This window comes from Branchiostoma belcheri, unplaced genomic scaffold (genome assembly GCF_001625305.1).
Source record: "Branchiostoma belcheri isolate BF01 breed outbred unplaced genomic scaffold, Haploidv18h27 scaffold128, whole genome shotgun sequence".
NCBI lineage: Eukaryota > Metazoa > Chordata > Leptocardii > Amphioxiformes > Branchiostomatidae > Branchiostoma > Branchiostoma belcheri.
Genome location: NW_017802691.1, coordinates 87,193 through 107,394, shown reverse-complemented (window position 1 = coordinate 107,394; position 20,202 = coordinate 87,193). Strand labels below are relative to the sequence as shown.

The 20,202-nt window shown below is 41.4% G+C and overlaps 1 protein-coding gene across 1 annotated transcript; it reads right to left on the bottom strand.

Moving 5' to 3' along the window:
* Positions 1-383: 383 nt before the first annotated feature.
* On the bottom strand, positions 384-15,887 carry LOC109463544 (ankyrin and armadillo repeat-containing protein-like). The gene is given in 24 exon segments (XM_019760385.1): positions 384-570; positions 1,346-1,542; positions 1,940-2,049; positions 2,526-2,643; positions 3,317-3,475; positions 3,784-3,906; positions 4,302-4,408; positions 4,860-5,021; positions 5,646-5,799; positions 6,115-6,356; positions 6,730-6,898; positions 7,172-7,416; positions 7,724-7,828; positions 8,266-8,474; positions 8,966-9,167; positions 9,447-9,684; positions 9,998-10,181; positions 10,797-10,935; positions 11,341-11,478; positions 12,033-12,235; positions 13,561-13,658; positions 14,105-14,244; positions 14,603-14,855; positions 15,500-15,887. Coding segments are annotated over 24 exon segments (4,257 nt in total). The 5' UTR covers positions 15,875-15,887.
* Between the last annotated feature and the right edge of the window lie 4,315 nt (positions 15,888-20,202).

Sequence of the window (20,202 nt, the reverse complement as noted above, 5' to 3'; positions counted from 1 at the left end):
TCAGTTTGGTACATGCTGACACATTTGAAGAAACTTGCTGACTGCTCCATCTATCTCCCCAAAGCACAAGACGACAACTGCTGATCCACCTGATTTACTGCTGTTTTGATGATGAATAAAAGACTTCTTGCTTGTTACACTGTGTCACCTCATTCAATTTGTGTCCTAACATTTGTCGTCTCTTAGTATATTTCTAATCTAGGCATCTTGTTTTTTAGGGCCCTTCTTGTTTTTTTTTCGCCCTATCGCATTATATTTAGGGTCTCCAAAGGACGTCATCCATAAAATTTACTTGGTGTGGCCTAAGTCTAAAACACTTATATCAGGTCCAAGCTTTCTTAACCCTAGAAGATGCTCTGGGCTGCTTTCTCGAGTTGCGTCCGCTACTTTCTTCCTCCTTGTTTGTAAGAGTTGCCATGCTCTTGGACACGGAAATCATGGCAGACTTCTCGCGACGCCTCCTATCTCTTGTGTTGATCATTGCAGGCGCAGACACAGTCCTTGGGACGGGCTTGTCTCGGGTTTTGGTGGTGGAAGTGAGGCCAATGGCTGTGTAGGGTCTCGCATATCCTGTAGAATAAAATAGAATGCTGAGTTTTGAAAATTGATTGAGATAGTAGAAAATGGGTTTTGCAACCGATACGAAAATTGTGATTGTAGTGGATATTAGCTGAAACATCTGACCGTTTTCAAAATCATATCCAGTTGCTTGAGTAACTACTTTTTGGCGTATATTATTACCTGGATGTCTAACCTTTACCAACCAATATGAAAATTCTAGAAAGTGAACCATGAATTAAACACTTAGTTACCTCTTGATCCTGGGTACTGTATGGGAGGGCCTCCATTGATCTCAAGGCTGTAGAAAAACAGTGAAACATGCATTGTTAGTGTTAGTGCTAACTACTATTGCAACTTCATGTATTATAAAAATAGTGACTATACAATAGGTATCAGTGTACATTGTACTAGTGACCACCATGTATAGTAGCTATAGAATGATATAGCAGTGACACCTGTGCTGCAATGCAATGTGAACCAGTCAGAATTGCCCCGAGGAACGTGACAGACGGTCACCGAAACATAGAGTACTCAGATGAGTGACTGATGAAACTATTCATGGAATATACCCACCTCTGTGAGGGCAGGCCGACCATTCTGGCCATCCTGAACACATCGTTTAATGATTGTACACTGTCTGTATGTTCAACCAATTGTACAATATTTTTCCCAGGTTAGCCCCTAAATTACAGCTTGGCTAGTAACTGTAGTTGGGCAACCAAGGCTATCATTCCTGAACAAACAAATGAGTAAAGTTTAGATTAAAAATGTAGTCTCTCCCCACCTCTGAGAGGGCAGGCCGACCATTTTGGCCATCCTGAACGTGTCAGTGAACTCTGCACTGATGCGTGCGTCCTGTCCCATGTTCTCCACCAGAACGTCGTACAGACCCGGCGTGTTCCGGCACAGAACCAGCAGCTCCCGGCCCGCGGTACGGTTAAACGTCAGGTAACCAAGGGCAACCGCCGCGTAGAAACGCACCTGACAAATGGCATTAGACGAGAGAAATTTGAGATTCTTGTACGAAAAAAGATTCCATTTTTCTTGCTGATATGGACTTTAGGAACACAATGGTAGCATAGATTGAACCTAGCAAATATACACAGTCATTGTATAAACTTCACAATAATTATACAACTAAAGCCTTTAGTAATGGTACAAAGTATATCATAACATACTATGAGACCAATCTGCCTTACAAAAGATTGTAGTCTGGTAGCAAGAAATGGCATTTCAGAGAGTCAAGATTTTAAAATTTCACGTGGGACTACGCCCCCCAAACCTTCTAGGAGTGGGCATTACATCAAACAAAATAAATTGACATGACTTAAATTCAGGCTGGCTAGAACAAGTTGCTTTAATGAATCTGTGTGTTTACCTGGTCGTTTATTGAGGACAGGTGTTCTGTTAACAGTTCCACGGCTCCACATGTGACCATGGCATCCGGTATCCCTGCTCGGGTGTGGGCCAGGCTACCCATCAAACTCGCTGGGAACACAGGGACATAAACTTCAATACAACTACAATACTTCATCATATACACAGTAGTATGTATTATGCAATGCAAGAAAGACATAGTTACTGTACAGTCATGTAGCTATAGCTAGAGTATGTTTACTGTGGTGTCATTCTTTTAGCCTAGCTCCAGCAGGCTTCAGAAGCCACTGAAAAAGGAGACATTGGCCAAATAGACAGATAACATGCCAGGGGAGTTGGTCTGCCAAGGGAGTTACAGTTTGCTGCTCCTTGGCATGTACATGTATGTTACATGTATCTTGTCTATTTGGCCAGTTTCAAACAACAAACAGCCCAATAATTATACAACAAACAAATGTTCATTAATTTCTATGATATACTTCTGTTTGTTTGTTTGTTTCTGTTACACCTAGAAAGGTGACAATTTTTGGCAAAGGCTTGCTTTCTTGTGTCTTCTAAAAGTTTATTTTAAAAAATCAGTTAGTTACCTGCCAAGACGATGGTGTTGTCGTCCGCTGACTGCAGGAGCTCGACCAGCTGTGTGACCCCGCGGGCCGTTAACATGACCTGGTCCTGATCCACGATCACACGGGCTAGCACTACAATCTACAGGGAAACACAACAACAAACACATTATAATAACCCTGCACAGTCACACGGGCTAGCACAACAATCTACAGGGAAACACAACAACAAACACATTATAATAACCCTGCACACTCACACGGGCTAGTACTACAATCTACAGGGAAACACAACAAACACATGTTACAAAAATACTGCACACTCACACGGGCTAGTACTACAATCTACAGGGAAACACAACAAACACATGTTACAAAAATACTGCACACTCACACGGGCTAGTACTACAATCTACAGGGAAACACAACAAACACATGTTACAATCACACGCGCTAGCACTACAATCTACAGGGAAACACAACACAAAATAAGAAACTAGAAACTTTAAATGTAAAATTTGCAAAGAAAATGCATAATTTGCTTTCTGCAGTGCAACCCAACTACTTCAGTATTCTAAAAGTTAAGTAAAGAATGGTTGAAGGCAAGGAAAGATCAACAGTGTTAGTAGCATGTTGTTCAGCACCAAGGACAGATACCTGATATGTTCATTACCTCTTAAGTTCTAAAGTATTGTTTTTGGCTTGTCTATTTTTCTGGTCACCATATATAAAAATAAAATGTGTTTGAGTAAGAATCAGAGTAGTACTTTGTTAGATTATTTTTGAAGCCAACAAAATAATCAACCATAACTCACGTGGAAGGAAGCGTGGGCCTGGTAGGCCTCGTTCTCTGACAGTAGAAAGGGTTCGAATATGGTGAGTGGAATCCCGCCGAGCTGCCTGATCTTGTACTGGTTAGACGTGTTGTTGAACACAAACGTGGACAGGGCAGTGCCTGCTCTCAACTGGACATCCTGGGAGAGATAAGAGATTTTGCCTTTTGAATTTGCTTAAAGTTTATTGATATCTTATAAGGAGGTTGTGTCAACTTATTTTAAAGTAAAAATACCACTGTGACAGGTATCAAACATACTCAATCCTATTTTGAAAACTCATCAATCATTTTAAATTAGAAGAAATAACCAAGCCCAAAACAGCTTGTCTTATCACCAAAGATGATATACACACAGTCAGTCATAATTTACAATGATCCTTTTTTCCCTGTGATTGTTTGTGAAAAAAAACTTTACTTTTCCATCCTAAATGGAGCCAAATTTAGTACCTTATTGCTGGAGTGGAAGAGCTGTAACAGGATACTTGGTGAGAAAGTTTCCTCCTCTTTCAGGACCTCCTGTATGTCCTTGTTGTTCAGGGAGATACAGGCCAGAGCCAGGACTATCTCAACCTGCAAAACAGCCAAGAAATAGCCTGGTTGGTGGGAGCGTACATAAACTAACAAGGATGGTACCCAGGCTAGCCAAGAAATGTAGAGCATAAATGTATCACTGAGACACCCTGGCAGCTTTTAATAGAACTGCAGAGCTTATGTTTAATACCATGGCAAGAATGGCCTGCCATTACGTTACTTTTTACTAGAGGGAGCTAGTCCATGGTCTAGGCAGAACAATGGGAAAATCAAATAATTTTTCAAGCTATAATATTACGTAATTTTAAAGACTGAGGTGACTAAAGTATACATGTAGTATTACATGTATGATGGTTTTTCACCAGGCTGATACTTTTAAGTCCTGATTGCAAAAGCATACTACAATATGTCATGTAAGAAGAATGAATTCTTACCTGTAGTATCTCATTGGATGTACTTCCCAGGATTTTGCACAGTGTTGAGATGGCTTGTTCCTCTGCTATCTTCCCTTGAGTCACTTTATTGCTGCTGTGGGCAACACCTGTGAGTACAGGGGACATTTTTATGTCATCAAAAGAAACATTCCTATGTTATGTAATACATTGTATGACACAAAGGGCACAATGCCACTGTTACTTTTAAGGGTAATTTCTCTAACAGTTATAATGATCACGTGCATAGTTGTAGCGTGCGTAGTCCGGTGGTTAGCGATCCTGCCTCTGGACTAAGAGGTTGGGAGTTCGAATCCCGGCTGATGTCGCTCACCCGTCATGCACGCTACTGTTTAGGGTCACAGTCCTTCGGGCGGGACATTAAGCCGTGGTTCATTGTGCTTGTCGAAAAGAGCTAGGGGAATTTCCCTGGTACAATGAACCTGTAAATACTGTTCTCTGTCACGACCAGTGGAAGATTAGCTCTTCAATGAGCTAAACTGGATCGAGATCACTTTCTTTCTTTTCTTATCACAAGATTATTCAGGTACAGGTCCTTACCTATACACATAGTCCCCAGTGCCTTGATGACAGTGAGCAGGACAGTTTCAGAAGTTTTGGGCGAGCGCAGAAGTCGGACCAGCGGCTGGATCCCGTTCTCACGACAGATCTTGTTCTGGTACTCGATACTTGAGCGGCTCAACGCAATGATGGCCAAACAACCTGTAACAGGGATGTCATAAATTAGACTAGACTAAAATTACTGTTGACAAGGCTGAGAGGGGTGAAAGAGGCTATTTACATCATCAGGGTATTTCACCCATCACTCTACCACGGTGGGGGCCGACATTGTTTACCAGTATACCGAATACCTTTGACCAAGTGTCAACGTCACACTTCAGAGAAGTCACGTGACAAGTCTCACTGGGTTAGTCTATTGAAGAAGACCAGAGTGACTGGTCAAAAACTCTTGGTGAGAACCATTCTTTGTGTTGGATTTAAAGTTTTAATCTTAAACATGTGGCATTCCAAATGCACACCTGTAATCTACATTTTGCAGAGACATATCCAAAATTTTAAGAAGACTTGTAATTTTGCATTCCTTTATATTTCAAATTCGAAAAATGTTTGCCAACATGCAATTTTTTACAATAAATTTTTTTTTTTTGACATGGGTTTAGCTCCAGGTTTATAAGTTAGTGTGTATTTGCAGAGAGTATTTCCGAATCAAAGAGCAAATTTGAAATTTGGAAAAATTATGGAATATTGTACACTATCACTGACATGTAACTACCAACACAGATAAACTTTCATGACAGAGTAAATTAGAAATTTTGAGGTACTAACCCACATACTGGAGCTTCTCAGACTTGAGCAGCAGCATGTCGATCAGCTGTGGGATCCCGATCCTTTCCGCAATCATCCTCTGCTGCCGCGGGGTGCTGCCAGCTAACGCCCACAGGGTACAGGCTCCCTGTTCTTTTACCTCTACTGACCAAACCTGGAAGACAATGATGTTAATACTGATTTATTGATGGCAGACTAAATGCTACATGATTGCAGTACTGTCTTGTAAGATACTTTTGAATACGGAGTTGTTACTGTTTTCTGGATGGCTTGCTGATTGTAGCTCTGTTTTGGTATTAACCTTTTCGAATTGATACTACATTGTATTTCATACAATTATACTTTTAATTAATACTGTTGCATGTTAAATTACTAGTATATTGCCATTGAAATATTTGGTTTCCAAGCCCTAAAAACTCCATTGGATTCCTTTAATATCGCAAAATAATACACCATAGAGTAGCCCTACCTTCAGCAGTTTGTTCAAATACTTCGGTGCATCCAGGTCCAAGATGGCTGCCTGACTGGTGCTGTTGTTCTCAGCAATGGCCTCCAGCGCGCTGGCGGCTTTGACCTGCACCGTGACGTTCCGACCCCACACCAACTCCACCAGCGGACGGACCGCGCCCTGCGCTACAACCTTGTCCTGGTTATCCTTGTGCCCAGCACAGATGGACGCTAGGGCCGCTGCTGCTGCCGCTTTTAGAATGTCTGAAACAGAACAAAGAGGTCACAAACAGGTCACAGAACATGAAAAACAAGAAGTAGTAAGTTAAACTTTATGTTTTTTAGTCTTTTGATACTGATACAATTTACTCTACCAATAGGTCACCCTACTGTAAATTCAGTCAAGTTTGTAACACTTTGATTTTGTAGCACAGTGAAAATTGGGATCTAGTTATTAGACTTACTTTGTGGTGGAAACAAGTTTAAGTTGCTTGCAACAGAAGACAGATTGTGAAACCCAAAAGACAAAATGATTGCATGCACTCATACCTAAAAGTGTTACCAGACAAGTAATCTGGCATCTCTAGACATACCGGTACTAGAGTGCTATATGTTAGATAAGAAATGGACTTCTAACCTGAGTCCACCCCTAGAAACTCCACCAGTGGCTCCAGGCCGCAGTTTTCTGCCACTGTGCTCTGGTTGCCATGGTTACCAGTGCACAGGACCCGCAGCGCGTTGACGGCGTTCACCAGGACGTCCTCCAGCTCTGACTCCAGCAGGTGGACCAGCGGCGGGATTCCACCCTGGGGGCAAAAAAATACAGCAGATTTGGAAAAATATTTCCAGAAAAATTTTTTTTACAAATTTCCTTTTTTTTTCAAATTTTTTTTTCAAATTTTTTTTTCAAATTTTTTTTTCAAAAATCTTTTTTGAAAATTTTTTCCAACATATATTTTTCAACATTTTTTCATTTTTTTCCCAAAACTTTTTAAAAAATTTTTTCCAAAAGATTTTTTTGAATAATTTTGAATACTAGAAAGCTGCACATCCTGACAGAAAATAAATAAAAGCCCAACCTGTGCAGATATGGATTCCTGGTTGTCGTCCACACACGCGAGGTCCGACAGAATGACCGCCGAGCGTGACTGGATATCGTCCACGGCCGACCCCAGCAGGTGGATGAGGACGGGGGTCGCGTTGGCGCTGGCGATCTCCCGCCGGACGGGCTCGTGTTCGGAGATGTTACACAGCACGGACGCAGCCAGGGCCTGGAGGGTCTCACTGTCATGCTTCAGCAGCTCAACCAGCGCTGGGATCGAACCTGGGGAAATATGAAGTAAGGACATCCTTACAAACAGTTCTACAGGCACAATTTATAGTACATAATTGACAATGTAGTACATAATTCATAGTACATATTAATCAACAATGTAAGAGCCATTCAATAAATCAGATTGTAATGTCTGATGTGTATCAAATGTTACATATCATCATATAGCCGGGTGACATTGACCAATCAGAAGGCTCTATTCCACATGGCTTATGACGCCATAATGTCACAAATAGAGTCAAAACGAGTCATTATTCATCCCAATCCATCCATTAATATGACATTATATATGACCTACCAGCTGCCAGCATGGTTTTCCAATGATCCTCCCCAGACACAGACAGGATGTCTAACGATCGCACAGCGTTCAACTTCCTGTCTTCTTCCTCACTCTGCAACATCCCTGATAAACATAAAAACATTTTCTAAGATGGCGAAATGATCTAATTGCAAGATACAACCACAGTCAAAGTTGAGGCACATGACTGCACAAAAGGTGTTATCATCAGGATAATTTATATGCACCCACTATTTCCAGGTCTAATGGTATAGACCTGTCCTAGACATGACCTGTACTGACTGCCATCCACTGTAACCGTGCACAAATATCTACAATGTACACCAACAGTCAACAACTAGGACTTTAATTACAGATTCTAAAGCAACCTTTAGTCAGAAAGTATTATGTTGAATTTCTTGATTTTTGGTTTTTGATTAATTGACAAATTCATTCTACAACAATGCCTTCACAAAAGATACAATGTACTAGGAAATGTAGAAATATATAATAGCAGTTGAACGTAAAGATATTGTGTGTTTATCTTAGCTTTAAGAACTTACCGACTAGCAGTTTCCACACAGGCACTTCTAAGTTGTTCATGAGGATGAGGTACTCCAGTACGTTGGTGTGGGAGCGCAGGGCTGCCAGGTGAACCACGTTGTCACCCTTGGTGTCGTGTTTGGTGATGTCTGCTCCGCAGGCCAGCAGGTACTGTACGGCCGCCAGGGCTCCGCTACTCGCAGCCAGCAGCAGGGGCGACGACTTGAACCTATGGATGTTTGCAATTTGCACAGCTCAGAGGAGTAGCAATAACACAATCTACAGTAAGTTTGAATAAAGGTAACTGAGCATAAGAATAAAAGGATAAAAGGATTACATCACAACAAATTCTTATTATTTCCTAAGGAATCACAATGATCTGACACCAGGAAATAACCACAGTCAAAAATGAGGCATTCATATGGTGCCAGTATTCCCAGGTCTAATGGCATAGACCTGTCCTTGGTGCTGACTGCCATCCACTGGAACCATGCACAAATATCTACATGTAGGTGCACCAACAACTAGGACTCATCAACACTTCACCGAGTATACTGTAGTTGGTAAACAAAACTTTGCTTTGCTTGGTAGTCCTTTGTTGACGAAGATTACTGGCCAGATCTGAACAAAACTGTATAAGTACTAAATGTATAGCATCACAATCACATTGAGTGATTGATTGATTCTAATTAGTATCAGCTAACGAGCTGGCATGCTTACTGGTTGGTAGTGTTGAGTTCCAGCTGGCTGCTGTCCTTGTTGATGAGGTGTTTCAGACACTGCACGTTGTTGTAGTACGCGGCGTGGTGAACCGGCGCCCAGCCATCCTGGTCAGACATGGTGATGTTCGCCTTACAGGACACCAGACAGGACAGGGCGTCCAGGGAACCACACTGGGCTGCCAGGTGCAGGGCCGTAGGACCTGTGTGTCAATCATTGTGTCAATCATCAGCTATCAAAATAATGTGTGGATAGAGCAGCAAAATACAATATTTTCAAACTAAATTGTGTGTGTGTGATTGCGTGAGTGCATGCGTGTGTGTGTGTGCTTGTGTGTGTGCGTACATGGCGTATGTGTGTGTGTGTGTGTGCTTGCGTGAGTGCTTGCGTGCATGAATGAGTGAGTGACTGAGTGACTGACTGTCTGTCAGTGAGTGTTTTCAGTTCTTTCGGAACAAAAGTTAACGTAGCTACTGCTTACCACTGCTCTGCTGGGAGGCGGTGTACTGCGACACCAGTCTGCGTACGTTAACGTCCAGCCCCTGCAGCAGTAGCAGTGCGATGACCTGCGGCCGGTTGTGGATCGCCGCGTGGTGCAGCAGGGAGAGGCCGTGTTCGTCGTGCTTCGCCAGTCGCGTCGCCGGGCACTTTCGACACAACGTCTGGAAAATGGCGACCAAACCGCGCTGCGCCGACGCTTTCAGGCCGTACTGGAGATTCTAAAGAAAAACAAAAGGTTGAATTCTTAATTTAAAATTAGAGCTCTTTACAGGAATAACTGACAACAAAGACATTTCAAGTAAGTAACTGAGTGTTAACATGTAGATGATTCCAATGTTCTGTAACCCAAGGTTTACTATAAAATAAATTATGCTATTATGTGATATCCAACTCAAACTAAAGCTACATGTCATTTTTTACCTATATATTATGCTAGGATGATCAAATGCTTCCATTTGCAGTGTGCTATGGTAGACAAATGGTTCAGAATTCTTTGTACTTTTTGATGAGAACTGAAAACTTCCCACATACCTTGTATCTGATGGCTTTCTTGTAGCCGAACCTCTTCTTGAAGTGCTCGTGGACCTGTATGTCTGTCAGCGGGAGTCGTTTGGGTTTGAGGCTGGAGGTGACGTCGTAGAAAGCGTGGATCCAGCGCGGCTTGTGAGGGGACTGGGGATAGTACGTCTCAAAATCCAGCGAGAAGATGTGGTACCTGAACATGGAGGAGGAAAAAATACTGAATCAGATACAAATGTACTATTAGATAGAAGAAAAAATTGGCCAGCTAACTAAATTAAACAAAATGAAAAGGTGTTTAACTCATGATCTTATCCTTGGTGCTGATAACCAAAACTACTGCAAAACAAAAAGGGCTTTAACTCATGTCCCTGTCCTTGGTGCTGATATATGGACAAATACACTGAATGTGAAAGGCCAAAACCTAAAATGTGTAAGGAAGAGATGGATGGATAACATAAGGGAGGATAGAGGCAAATGGCGGCTGCCATCAAGCCTCAGCATCAATGTGCAAGCAACGTCTAATCCTCAGAAGGCAGGGAACAACAGATGCTAAACTGGATAGTGAGGAGTGAGTGACTGTCTGAGGAGTTTTTGGACAAGTACTTCTTTAACTTATGTTAGTCACTGACAGAAAGTAGTCAATGCTGCTTGAAACATCTCATTGTCACCTTAATTGACGTAACTTAGATACATGTTATGTCGATGAGGGTTAGACATCCAGGTAATGAAATACAAGAACAACAGTTACTGAATAGATAATGAAACCAGATTTTTTTAGATACAAAAGATTTCGAAGAATCAACTGTACTTTTTCCCATTGAGTTCGACCACGGGTAGCGGGTAGTGTTCCATGTACGGTGCATCAGGGTCCAGCAGCTTGGCACAGTGAGTCGCTGCCTCCAACTGGAGCTCATCAAATGCATCAATGACTTCTCCTGGAGGGTCCACTGTGAAAATGGTAAGAAACATTCATTTAAAGACTGCATAAAAACTGGCTTATACATACATAATTATGTAATGTATCTCAGGTTTTTTAATGCTTTTTTCAGTCATAGTTGCACACTAGGCAACCTAAGTACATGAAGATCTATGTTACCCAAAGGTTTCTGATGTTTTGATAGACACTAGATCATGAAACACCTAGATGGGCTAGACTGTATAATGAGTTTTTCAAGTACCCATTTTTTAAGCCATGTAAAATGAACACAACAGTCCTTCTGTAAGGCCTAGGAAAAAAAATGTTGTGTTTCCTGTTTCAACTGGGGTCGGCCGTTTTTTCTAGGGTTGGTTGGGAAACAGGAAACACAACTGTTACATTTTTTTCCTTAGGCCTACAAACCAAGACTACAAACCTAGGTGTCCAGTCTCCAGGTCTATGGTGATGCCTCCGTGCAGATGGTGGTACCGATTCTCGAAGAAGAAATTCTTGCACTTGAAATCACTTCCCAGCATCAGAGGAGGAAGTTCCCTCTCTGTTCTCAACTTGTCATCTGTAACATGAAGAGATTTGTGTCAGATCAAGGCTAGAAACAATTTTTCCTGCATACTCAGGCCTGAATATGGACCTAAATGATTTTACAGTCAAACCTGTGCTAGTGATCACCTCTACATAAGGACCACCTGGCCAAAGTGGCCACTATTATCAATTGGTGGCTGGGCATTTCTTTTTCCAAAGAACTATCAAGAATCCAATGTTTACAGTGTTAGGTACACCACCTCACATTCATTTAGACTGTTAAAAAAAATTAGCATGGTCGCATGTATGGCGGTGGCAGTCTCCATTTCTGTAGCCCTTGGGCCACACAGTTGTGCAATCACTACAGCTGGGGGCTAGCCTGTTGGTAATGGTGTGTGTTTAACTCCCATATATACTCTTTCCCAAATGCTGAGTGCAAAGCAAAGAAAGCAGTTACTAGTAATAATGTACCATTTTTTAAAGTCTTTGGTATGACACAGCCAGGGAACAAACTCACGACCTACAAAATGCAAGGCGAGCACTCTACCCACTTTGCCACTGCACCAGTCATATACTACCGGTACTTACCTATAAATGGTGCGAGTAGTCTGGACATGTCAGGAACCTTCATCCTCCTCCTCATGGCGACCAGGAACGGCACCATGAAGCTGATGAACTTCACCAGACCCAGGAGCCGGCGCACCTCGGCCTTATCCTCCAGGTGTTTCTTAATCAGCTCCTGGTGCATCTGCAGACGTCTTTGGATCAACAGGTAGCTCTGCTGGTCCAACCTGGGGGTATCAGGAAATAAAAAAGAAAAATAAAGTTAGAAGATAATACTAAAGCAGTTACTCAAGCAACTGGATATGATTTTGGAAACGTCAGACGTTTCAGGTAGCATCCACTACATGTACCTTTTGTCATTGACACTAAGAGACCAGAGGAGATAAAGATACTAGTAATATTATTAAAATCATAATAATATTGTAAAATGGCAACAAAAAGAACTGTTACTGTAACAGTAAATCAGTCATTCTTGCTCCTGAGATGAAGCATGATGCTTAATTTTTCAAGTACCTACTGGCATAATGTGGCATTGCTACAACTTTTCAGCCAAGCACATGCACAGGGTTACACCTACTCTTTTTCACAAGTGTTGTGATCTTTGTTTTATCTTTATTTCTCTTTTATTTCTTTTTTTTCTTACATGCAGAGGTTTCATGTTTGAGGTTTCCCCATACAAGGGACAACTGTTGGATTTATGTCCCTATCCAAAATGACAAATGCCTAGTTAGTGTTACCAATCTGTGCCTATTCGGGTTTGGAACCCGTGTCCCCTGGATCCATTGACTTTGATCCCTAAGAGCAAAGCAGTGGGATCACTTACTGCTCACAACACGGAGACACTGAGGAAAAATGATTAATTATTTAACGTTTGCTTTTGTTTGCTCTGACAACTTTTGTTCACGTGTTACATCTAACACTGATGGTTAAGTCTTTCACTTTTTTGAAGAGCTGGATCCAAAATCTTCTTTGTGAGGCCGTGTTATGGCAACAGTTCGTAACAACCCCCCACTGGGGTATGTATAGTAATGTGACACCGCCAAGTCTGAAAATAGAGGTAAGACAACAAAACAGCAGAGTGTTTAACGCTAACGTTACATGTTGTGGAAATAGATTCTTTTTACAGAAACAAAGTGTTACGTCCAGTCTGCACTGGGTTGAAGTTCAAATTGGTAACTGTTTTTTTTTAAGTGATTTCTGTTACAGTTAAACATATCCATGAGGATGTTGAAGTTCTCTTGTATACATTCCCAATGAGACATTATTTAGTGCTTTACATTGTGTTTTTGATGCATTTCATATGTCTATTTAGTACTACAGGGTAGGTAAAAAAGAGACAGAAACATGGACCACTGTGTGACATTACATGATTGAGATTAAGAAAATGCCTAAAAAAACATTAGCCTCTGGTGTCCAGTCTATCACGGTTGGGGCAGGTTCTCTTAGGGGCTGCATGAGCTCTTCTATACAAAACTCAGTGAGAAAAATAAGTATTTGAAACCCAATTAAACAATATTAATTCAGCTGATAACTTAGAGATGAGAAGTTTTACCTGTCCTCGGCCAGTTGTACCTGCTGGGCGATGTTCCAGTCTGACTCCATCAGAAACAGGTTCTTGTGCTGCTGGACACTCGTCTGGTATACCGTCATCTGCAGGGAAAAAAATGTTCATTTTCAGACTGTTTGATATTGTCAATCCTCAGGGCCACAATAACGTTCGGTACAGGTCTTCTGACCCACGTGATAACTTGTAGTATCACGCTGGGTTCTAATGGTTATCACATGGGCTTTCAAATGTTCAAAGCACCTTTTACCTGAGCTGAGTGCACTGCTTTAGAAAATTTGAATACCAAATTCGGATGTTGCAACATTGAACTTTTATTCCACATTTTTGATTAGGGACAGTAAATTTTGGTACATTTTGCATTAAAATGTGTGTTTTCTTGGGTGGGTATTACATAAATAAAATACAACACGGGGTATTCCGTATCGCCCTCGGTCCCGGCCATCTGCAGGTCGGCTTGCCCACAGCCATGCTAGCTCTCTAAGGGGCTAAATAAATTTTCAAAATATTTAAGAAAAATAAAAAAGCTGACCTGCAGTGAGAAGTTGTCGACATATCTCATGAATAGTTTCCTCTCCTCCAGTGTGGTGTGTTCATCCTTCATCTTCTCTGTCTCAGGCTGATCATCGTACACTTTTTCATACTCAGGGTCCTTAGTTATATCCATCATACCTGTATATACAGAGAAAAATGGCTCAGTACATTGTGATTCTACATACATTATTGCTGATTATTGCTAATTGCTAATCAAGGACTGGACCAGAATGACAATCCCAGAGCTACTAAAATTACAGCAAAAAGGAAAAGTCTACCTTGTCCCCCAGTAAAAATTTTTGATCTCTCTCTCTATACTCCAAACAAACAAAACATTCAGTACAACAAAGTTGTACATGTAGTAGGTTGCAATTGTTTATATAAATAGGCCCCTTTTCTAGCAGTTTATCGCACACTGAAGTAGCTGATTCTCTATTCTCTGTTGGTTACAGAATTATAGGCTGTAAGGCGAAAGAAACATATACTAGTAACTTACCTGCTGTTGTGAATTCTAGTAACACGTTCTTCTTCGTCTCAGGTTTGCCGCTGGCGTTGACGTCCAGGTTGGATCGCCAGCGTTCGGAGAACTTGGCCCTCTTGTCCGGCGGGAAGAACGCCCCGTGCCAGAGTGCCTTCATCATGTAGTCCAGATTAATCAGGATCTGCCCGACTCTCGTGTCGTGGTACGCCGGCGGGAGCTTGCACGACGTACTCTGGTCGAAATTCGCCTCCAGCGATATACACGGCACCTGTTTTCCAACAATGAAATTATCTATGGTCACAATTCCAAAACAATAAAACATTTGACTACCCTACCATGGCTTCATACACGACATACTCTGGTTGAAATTTGCCTCCAGCGATAAACACGGCACCTGTTTTCCAACAATGAATGTGAACCAGTCAGAATTGCCCTGAGGAAGGTAACCGAAACGTCGGCTGTGTAAAAAGTCTCTTTATTCAATGAAATTATCTATGGTCACTTGTCCTCTCTCCAAAACAATAAAACATTGAATTGCTCTATCCTGCAGGCAAAATATTACCTTTTCTGCACCGCCATTAGCATTTGCCAAACCCACGTTCCATAAGCTGTAAAACACTGTGACTAGCTTAAGCTAGCAAGCTTGCATTTTTGTTTTGCCCACTTATTTTTGCTGTAATTCAGGATTCCGTAGTTTAAGTTTTGTATAACGTATCAATAGTGCTATGACGTAAAATTGTTTCTGCATGTGGTTGACTGTGAATAAATAGCCTGGTTGCCAAACCTATTATAGCTCCTCAGTCCTGCATCATATATTTGAGAGGATGTGGGACTCGTGAGCTCATAATAGGTTTGGTAACCAGGCTAGTGAATAAAGTTACTTTTTACAAAAAAAAGAGATATACGCGGCACCTGGTTCAAGGCGAATATCCCCGTGACCAGGTCCCGTATGATCTGGTGCAGCTCGCGACAGTCGTATGGCTGACAGTCTGGCACCTCGGGGAGCAGGAAGATACAATTCGAGTACGAAATCCCCCGCATCTTCGAAATCAGTCCGTCCGGGGGCTCGACTGAGAACCTGAGATCGTCCGAGGACAGGAGCCAGTGGGAGGAGGTGTAGGCAAGCATCTCCTGGACCTCGGCACGGTCAAATTTCTCGAAGAACTGGTTGGCGTTGCGCGTGGCCTGGAGTTGAGCGAGGTACGCCTCATCCTTGTCTTTGTCGTCCCCGCCGCCTGGCAGCAAACTGGGCCTCCTCGAGGGAGAGGCAGATGATGTGGTAGACATGGCGGGGCCTCAAAACCTGCAGAAATGAAAAAAATTGTGTGGTGTCCATTTGTAAACAACTGGCATTATTATTATATAATTATAAATCCCGTTTTCATCACACGTTACATTCTCATCCTAATAGCTACCCACTCTTCTGTACTATTAGGTACTAGATTTAGCCTAATGTACTAGTATGTACGAGAAGTTGCCAAGATTCCTTTGTACCTTAATATACAATTTATATACATACAATAAGATTTATTTCTATAATTGCTTGCAGCTATAAAGGAGGTTAAAAAGGGCCCATTTTGCAAACTGTACTGACAATTGATAACATTTACATGGCAGGATGGCAAAGACTGAATGTCAAAAATCACTCCGACTCGGAGCACGGTAAAATTTAATGTGAAAGAATAATAACACAGAAAGCAATGTTACTGGTATATATTTCCAAAATACATCCTGGAGCTTTGGTTGACTGGCCAGTATTCTCGGGAGTCTCTTACAAATCTGCCTGCCACTTGATATATTGATTTATTGATTTATGACTTGCTTCAGGCACTTAGCCAAATCAAAACACAATTCAGATCCAGTCAAAACTGCCCCAGAAGATCACTCAGGGGAGCACTAAACTTCAGTATGTGGACAGGCGGTCATTATGGACAATGGGGAAATTATCTTTGGGACCACAAAAAAGTACTAAAAACTATGTATGAATCTATGATACTACTATTGATAGTGCATGTTGGCATCAAAGTTTAAGGATACCATTGTTACGGATTCTATTACTGAATTTAACCCCAGAAAATACCAATAAAAAATTAAAATACTAGTTTTGCATCTGGTCAAAACTTGAGGATGTGCCAAATTGGCTTACTAATCATGACTAATTAAATAAAGCAATAAAACAATTTTAAAATCACTTTTATTAAACTTGATCTAAATTAGTTTCACACCTATACATGGAAAGGCTATCAATTTAGATTGAAGTTGACTTCAAAAAACATTGTCTTTGACTATCGATCCTTTATTCAAAGGATTTCTTTTAATTATTTAAGTTCCCCTTTCATGGCTGTTTCTGGACTTCGACTTCTGTTATCATTCTAACGTTGTACCTTTGCTTACTTTGCTGTTGAAGCATAATGAACCTTGCCGAATGTTGACATAACTGATCTGCAAGTTTAACAAATTTTACTGGTAACATTTTGGTTTGATGAATAATTGATCAACCATAAAAACTGTGACCAATAGTCGAATAATGGAAGTTTTGTATTAGAAAAAAAATAATCTTTTCAAGATTTAATAAATCTGCACTAAGATTCCAATTTGAGATTAAGATATTCAATAATTGGCATTAATATTAAGCCCAAACAAGCAACAATTAATATACTGGCCCGCCCCCTATGAAATTTTATGTAAAAGTTGTCATACGATATGGGGAGGGGGGTACAAGTTTCAGCGACCTAAAATACAGCTAGACTTCTATAGTAGAAAGGGCATAGGACAGACACCATACCTGTAGCCACCGCGAAAACAAAATCATTTCATTTTTCCGGTTTGCTACGCATAAACAACATAAACTTGGCGTGTTTGTCTCTGTAGTTTGTAAATTTGGGCGCCACAGAGTCTAGTTTACCTACCTTACCGTTTCTCTTCCGTATATGATTACTGCACAGTGCATAGAAACTATCCCTACCGTAACAGCAACAATAGTCTTATCTAAAAATCCGGGTGCTCCCTTACTTACGCACCTTTGCGAGTTTTAGCCTCCAAAGTCAGTTTTTCCTCTCTCTGTAGGTAAAAAATCTGTCCCTCTCTCGTTCAGACGAAGCCATGGTAGGGTTTCGTGATACATAAACATGAAGCATGGCTTCTGCGCTGAGTTACTAGGAGCTGCAGGTATACACACAGGTGAGTTACGTACCTGGGGTCACCTATGAGACCAAAGCGGCGCCCGACGGCCCACCCGCGGATCTGCGCGCTGATTGGTTGCTAGGCGGAGCCCCACCTTTGTTGTCAGGCATGGTCACGAGATCACATCTCGGTCTCAGGGCAGTCTGTGCAGTGATTGTCCCGGGACATTGGGACGGACCACTTTTATCATAGCAGGGGTGATACTTATTTTGCAATTTTACAGTAATTAAAAGTAAGCCATAATAACAAATATATAAATTATAGATATACAATAGTTTCTATATTCAATAATTTAGTAAGTTTTAGTAATAAAAAGATTATAAGTGCACAAATGCCATGGAAAATTTAAAATATTGTACTCAAACAACACCCTACTTTTTTCTGGTATGTGCCATTATTGACGTCATTCCAGGGTGCGTATCAAGTTTCGCGTGACCAATATTGTCAAATAATATGAAACATTTGGCATGAAATAACAAAAGTCTTGGCAAATCCTTCGGGCAGAGCCTTTCAAAAAGACCCAAAATGATCCCAAATCACTTCGCAAACTGTTCTAGACAAGACGAAAATAGCAGCACTGGAATTTCTTGTTTCTTTTTCAGAGGAGTCGAAGGCGATTTGATTTTAGGAAATGTTTCTAGTACTAGTAGCTCCCTCCTCCTTTGTAGTTTGTGTGTTTTTACTATAAATAGTCATCGCTTTTTTTTCTTGCTTTTATTTTCGACACAATGCAATTTTGGAGTTGGAGCTAATATCCTTATCCCTTCTTATGATCAAGGAGATGAAAGCTCCTTGTTATGATAGCCCGACCGGCTGCTGACCCGTGCATTGGATACAGCTGATCGGATATCCGTATGCTGCTAATCTCCAAGCAGATTATACGATGGCAAGGCAGTAATCCATACAGGCAAATAGATACAGGCTGGCCAATTTGACAATACTATCTTACGTCCACCGAAAGACCTTCTCGGGAGATAGGTAGTATTCACCGAGTCGGGCCCATTGGCCTTTCAACAGGGCTAGGGATAGTCCTGTAATGTGTCATGTGTATGTATGAATGAGTAACTCAGTTTTGTTTTTATTTTTTGAGCAAGTTATATCATGAAGCTCGATTGGGAGTACAGTAGCTGTGCTCTCTAGTGGACGAACTTCCCTGGCATGTTATCTCTTTCCAGCCACCTGCCGAAGCCTGGTAGAGGCTAGTATATCGTAAGAAAGAAGATAAATTAGCTGAAATTTAAGGGTACCGTACTTGTAAATGTTTTATTTGGCTTAGCGGTAGACGGTCTCTCAGATTCTTGGTAGCTTGATAAAAGCAAGGCAAGGACGTCATTGATAAAAGCTGATAAACTTCATAAGTCTCTCTGCGCAAGGACAAGTACTAGTACTTCAGGGCAATCAGATTTGTCAACGTCGGGATCTGTAAGAAGATGATCTTTTGGTGGCTGCAAAGACAGAATCAAATTGGTCCGGCAGTTACCATCTGGTTGGGCTGGCGTAAAAAGAAGAAAAGCACAAGACACTAGAACAACTTGAAAATAAAGCACGATGAAAACGCCTATCATCAAACACGTCAAAACAAGCTGAAGCTTAAACCGGTACCTCTGCTTGGAGACTGGTAGGTCGGGAATTTAAAAAAGACGATACCTGTACTAAAAGTAAACCCGATAAAAACGCATACAAACGCGTAAAAAAGCTGAAGCCGATATTTGTAGCCTCTTTAAAAATATTGTATTCAACCTATTGTATTCAACCACAGCCTCTACCATGCGGCACCGCGGATCGCTGGAAAAATTGTATATTTTGCGACTCCGTGTGTCGGCTAACTTCCCTGGTATTCCCTTTATTTTGGCCAATTTCTACTACTAGTATTTTTCCAGCGATCAGCGGTGCCTGGTACTAGAAACCTCTTCTTGGAGAGACTACTAGTATTTGTCCGGGTTTCCCGACCATGGCATGGCTGTTGGTGTTTCCCGACCATATGGACCCGCGCCCGGTAGGCAAGATTAGTTTATCTCCACCAGACTCCACTGGGTGATGAAAAGTAGTAGAAGTTGGCCAAATACGGGGGATATTTTGCCAGCGGAGTGGGTGTACCCAGAGGAGTATTTTGAAAACTAAAATTAGACACTTTAACTTGTTTTTCCTCTTCTATGTAAAACGGGATCAATGCTAATGCTTCCAGTTGAAAGGCTCTTCGCTGAATTCAACTTTAACAAGTCGTACTAAGTTACTACCGAAGAGGGATTTTCCAACAACTTCGGAGTGTTTTAATACTGTTGATCTCAACTCGAATCCTATCTCCCAATCTTGTTTTTTTCTTCTGTTCAAGTTGTTTTTCCCACTTTGTTCGCTTCTCAGAACTCAGAACGGCCCTTCCTGTTTTGACCGTTCTTACTTACTTGAAGTCGACGTTCGCTTCCTGTTTGGAA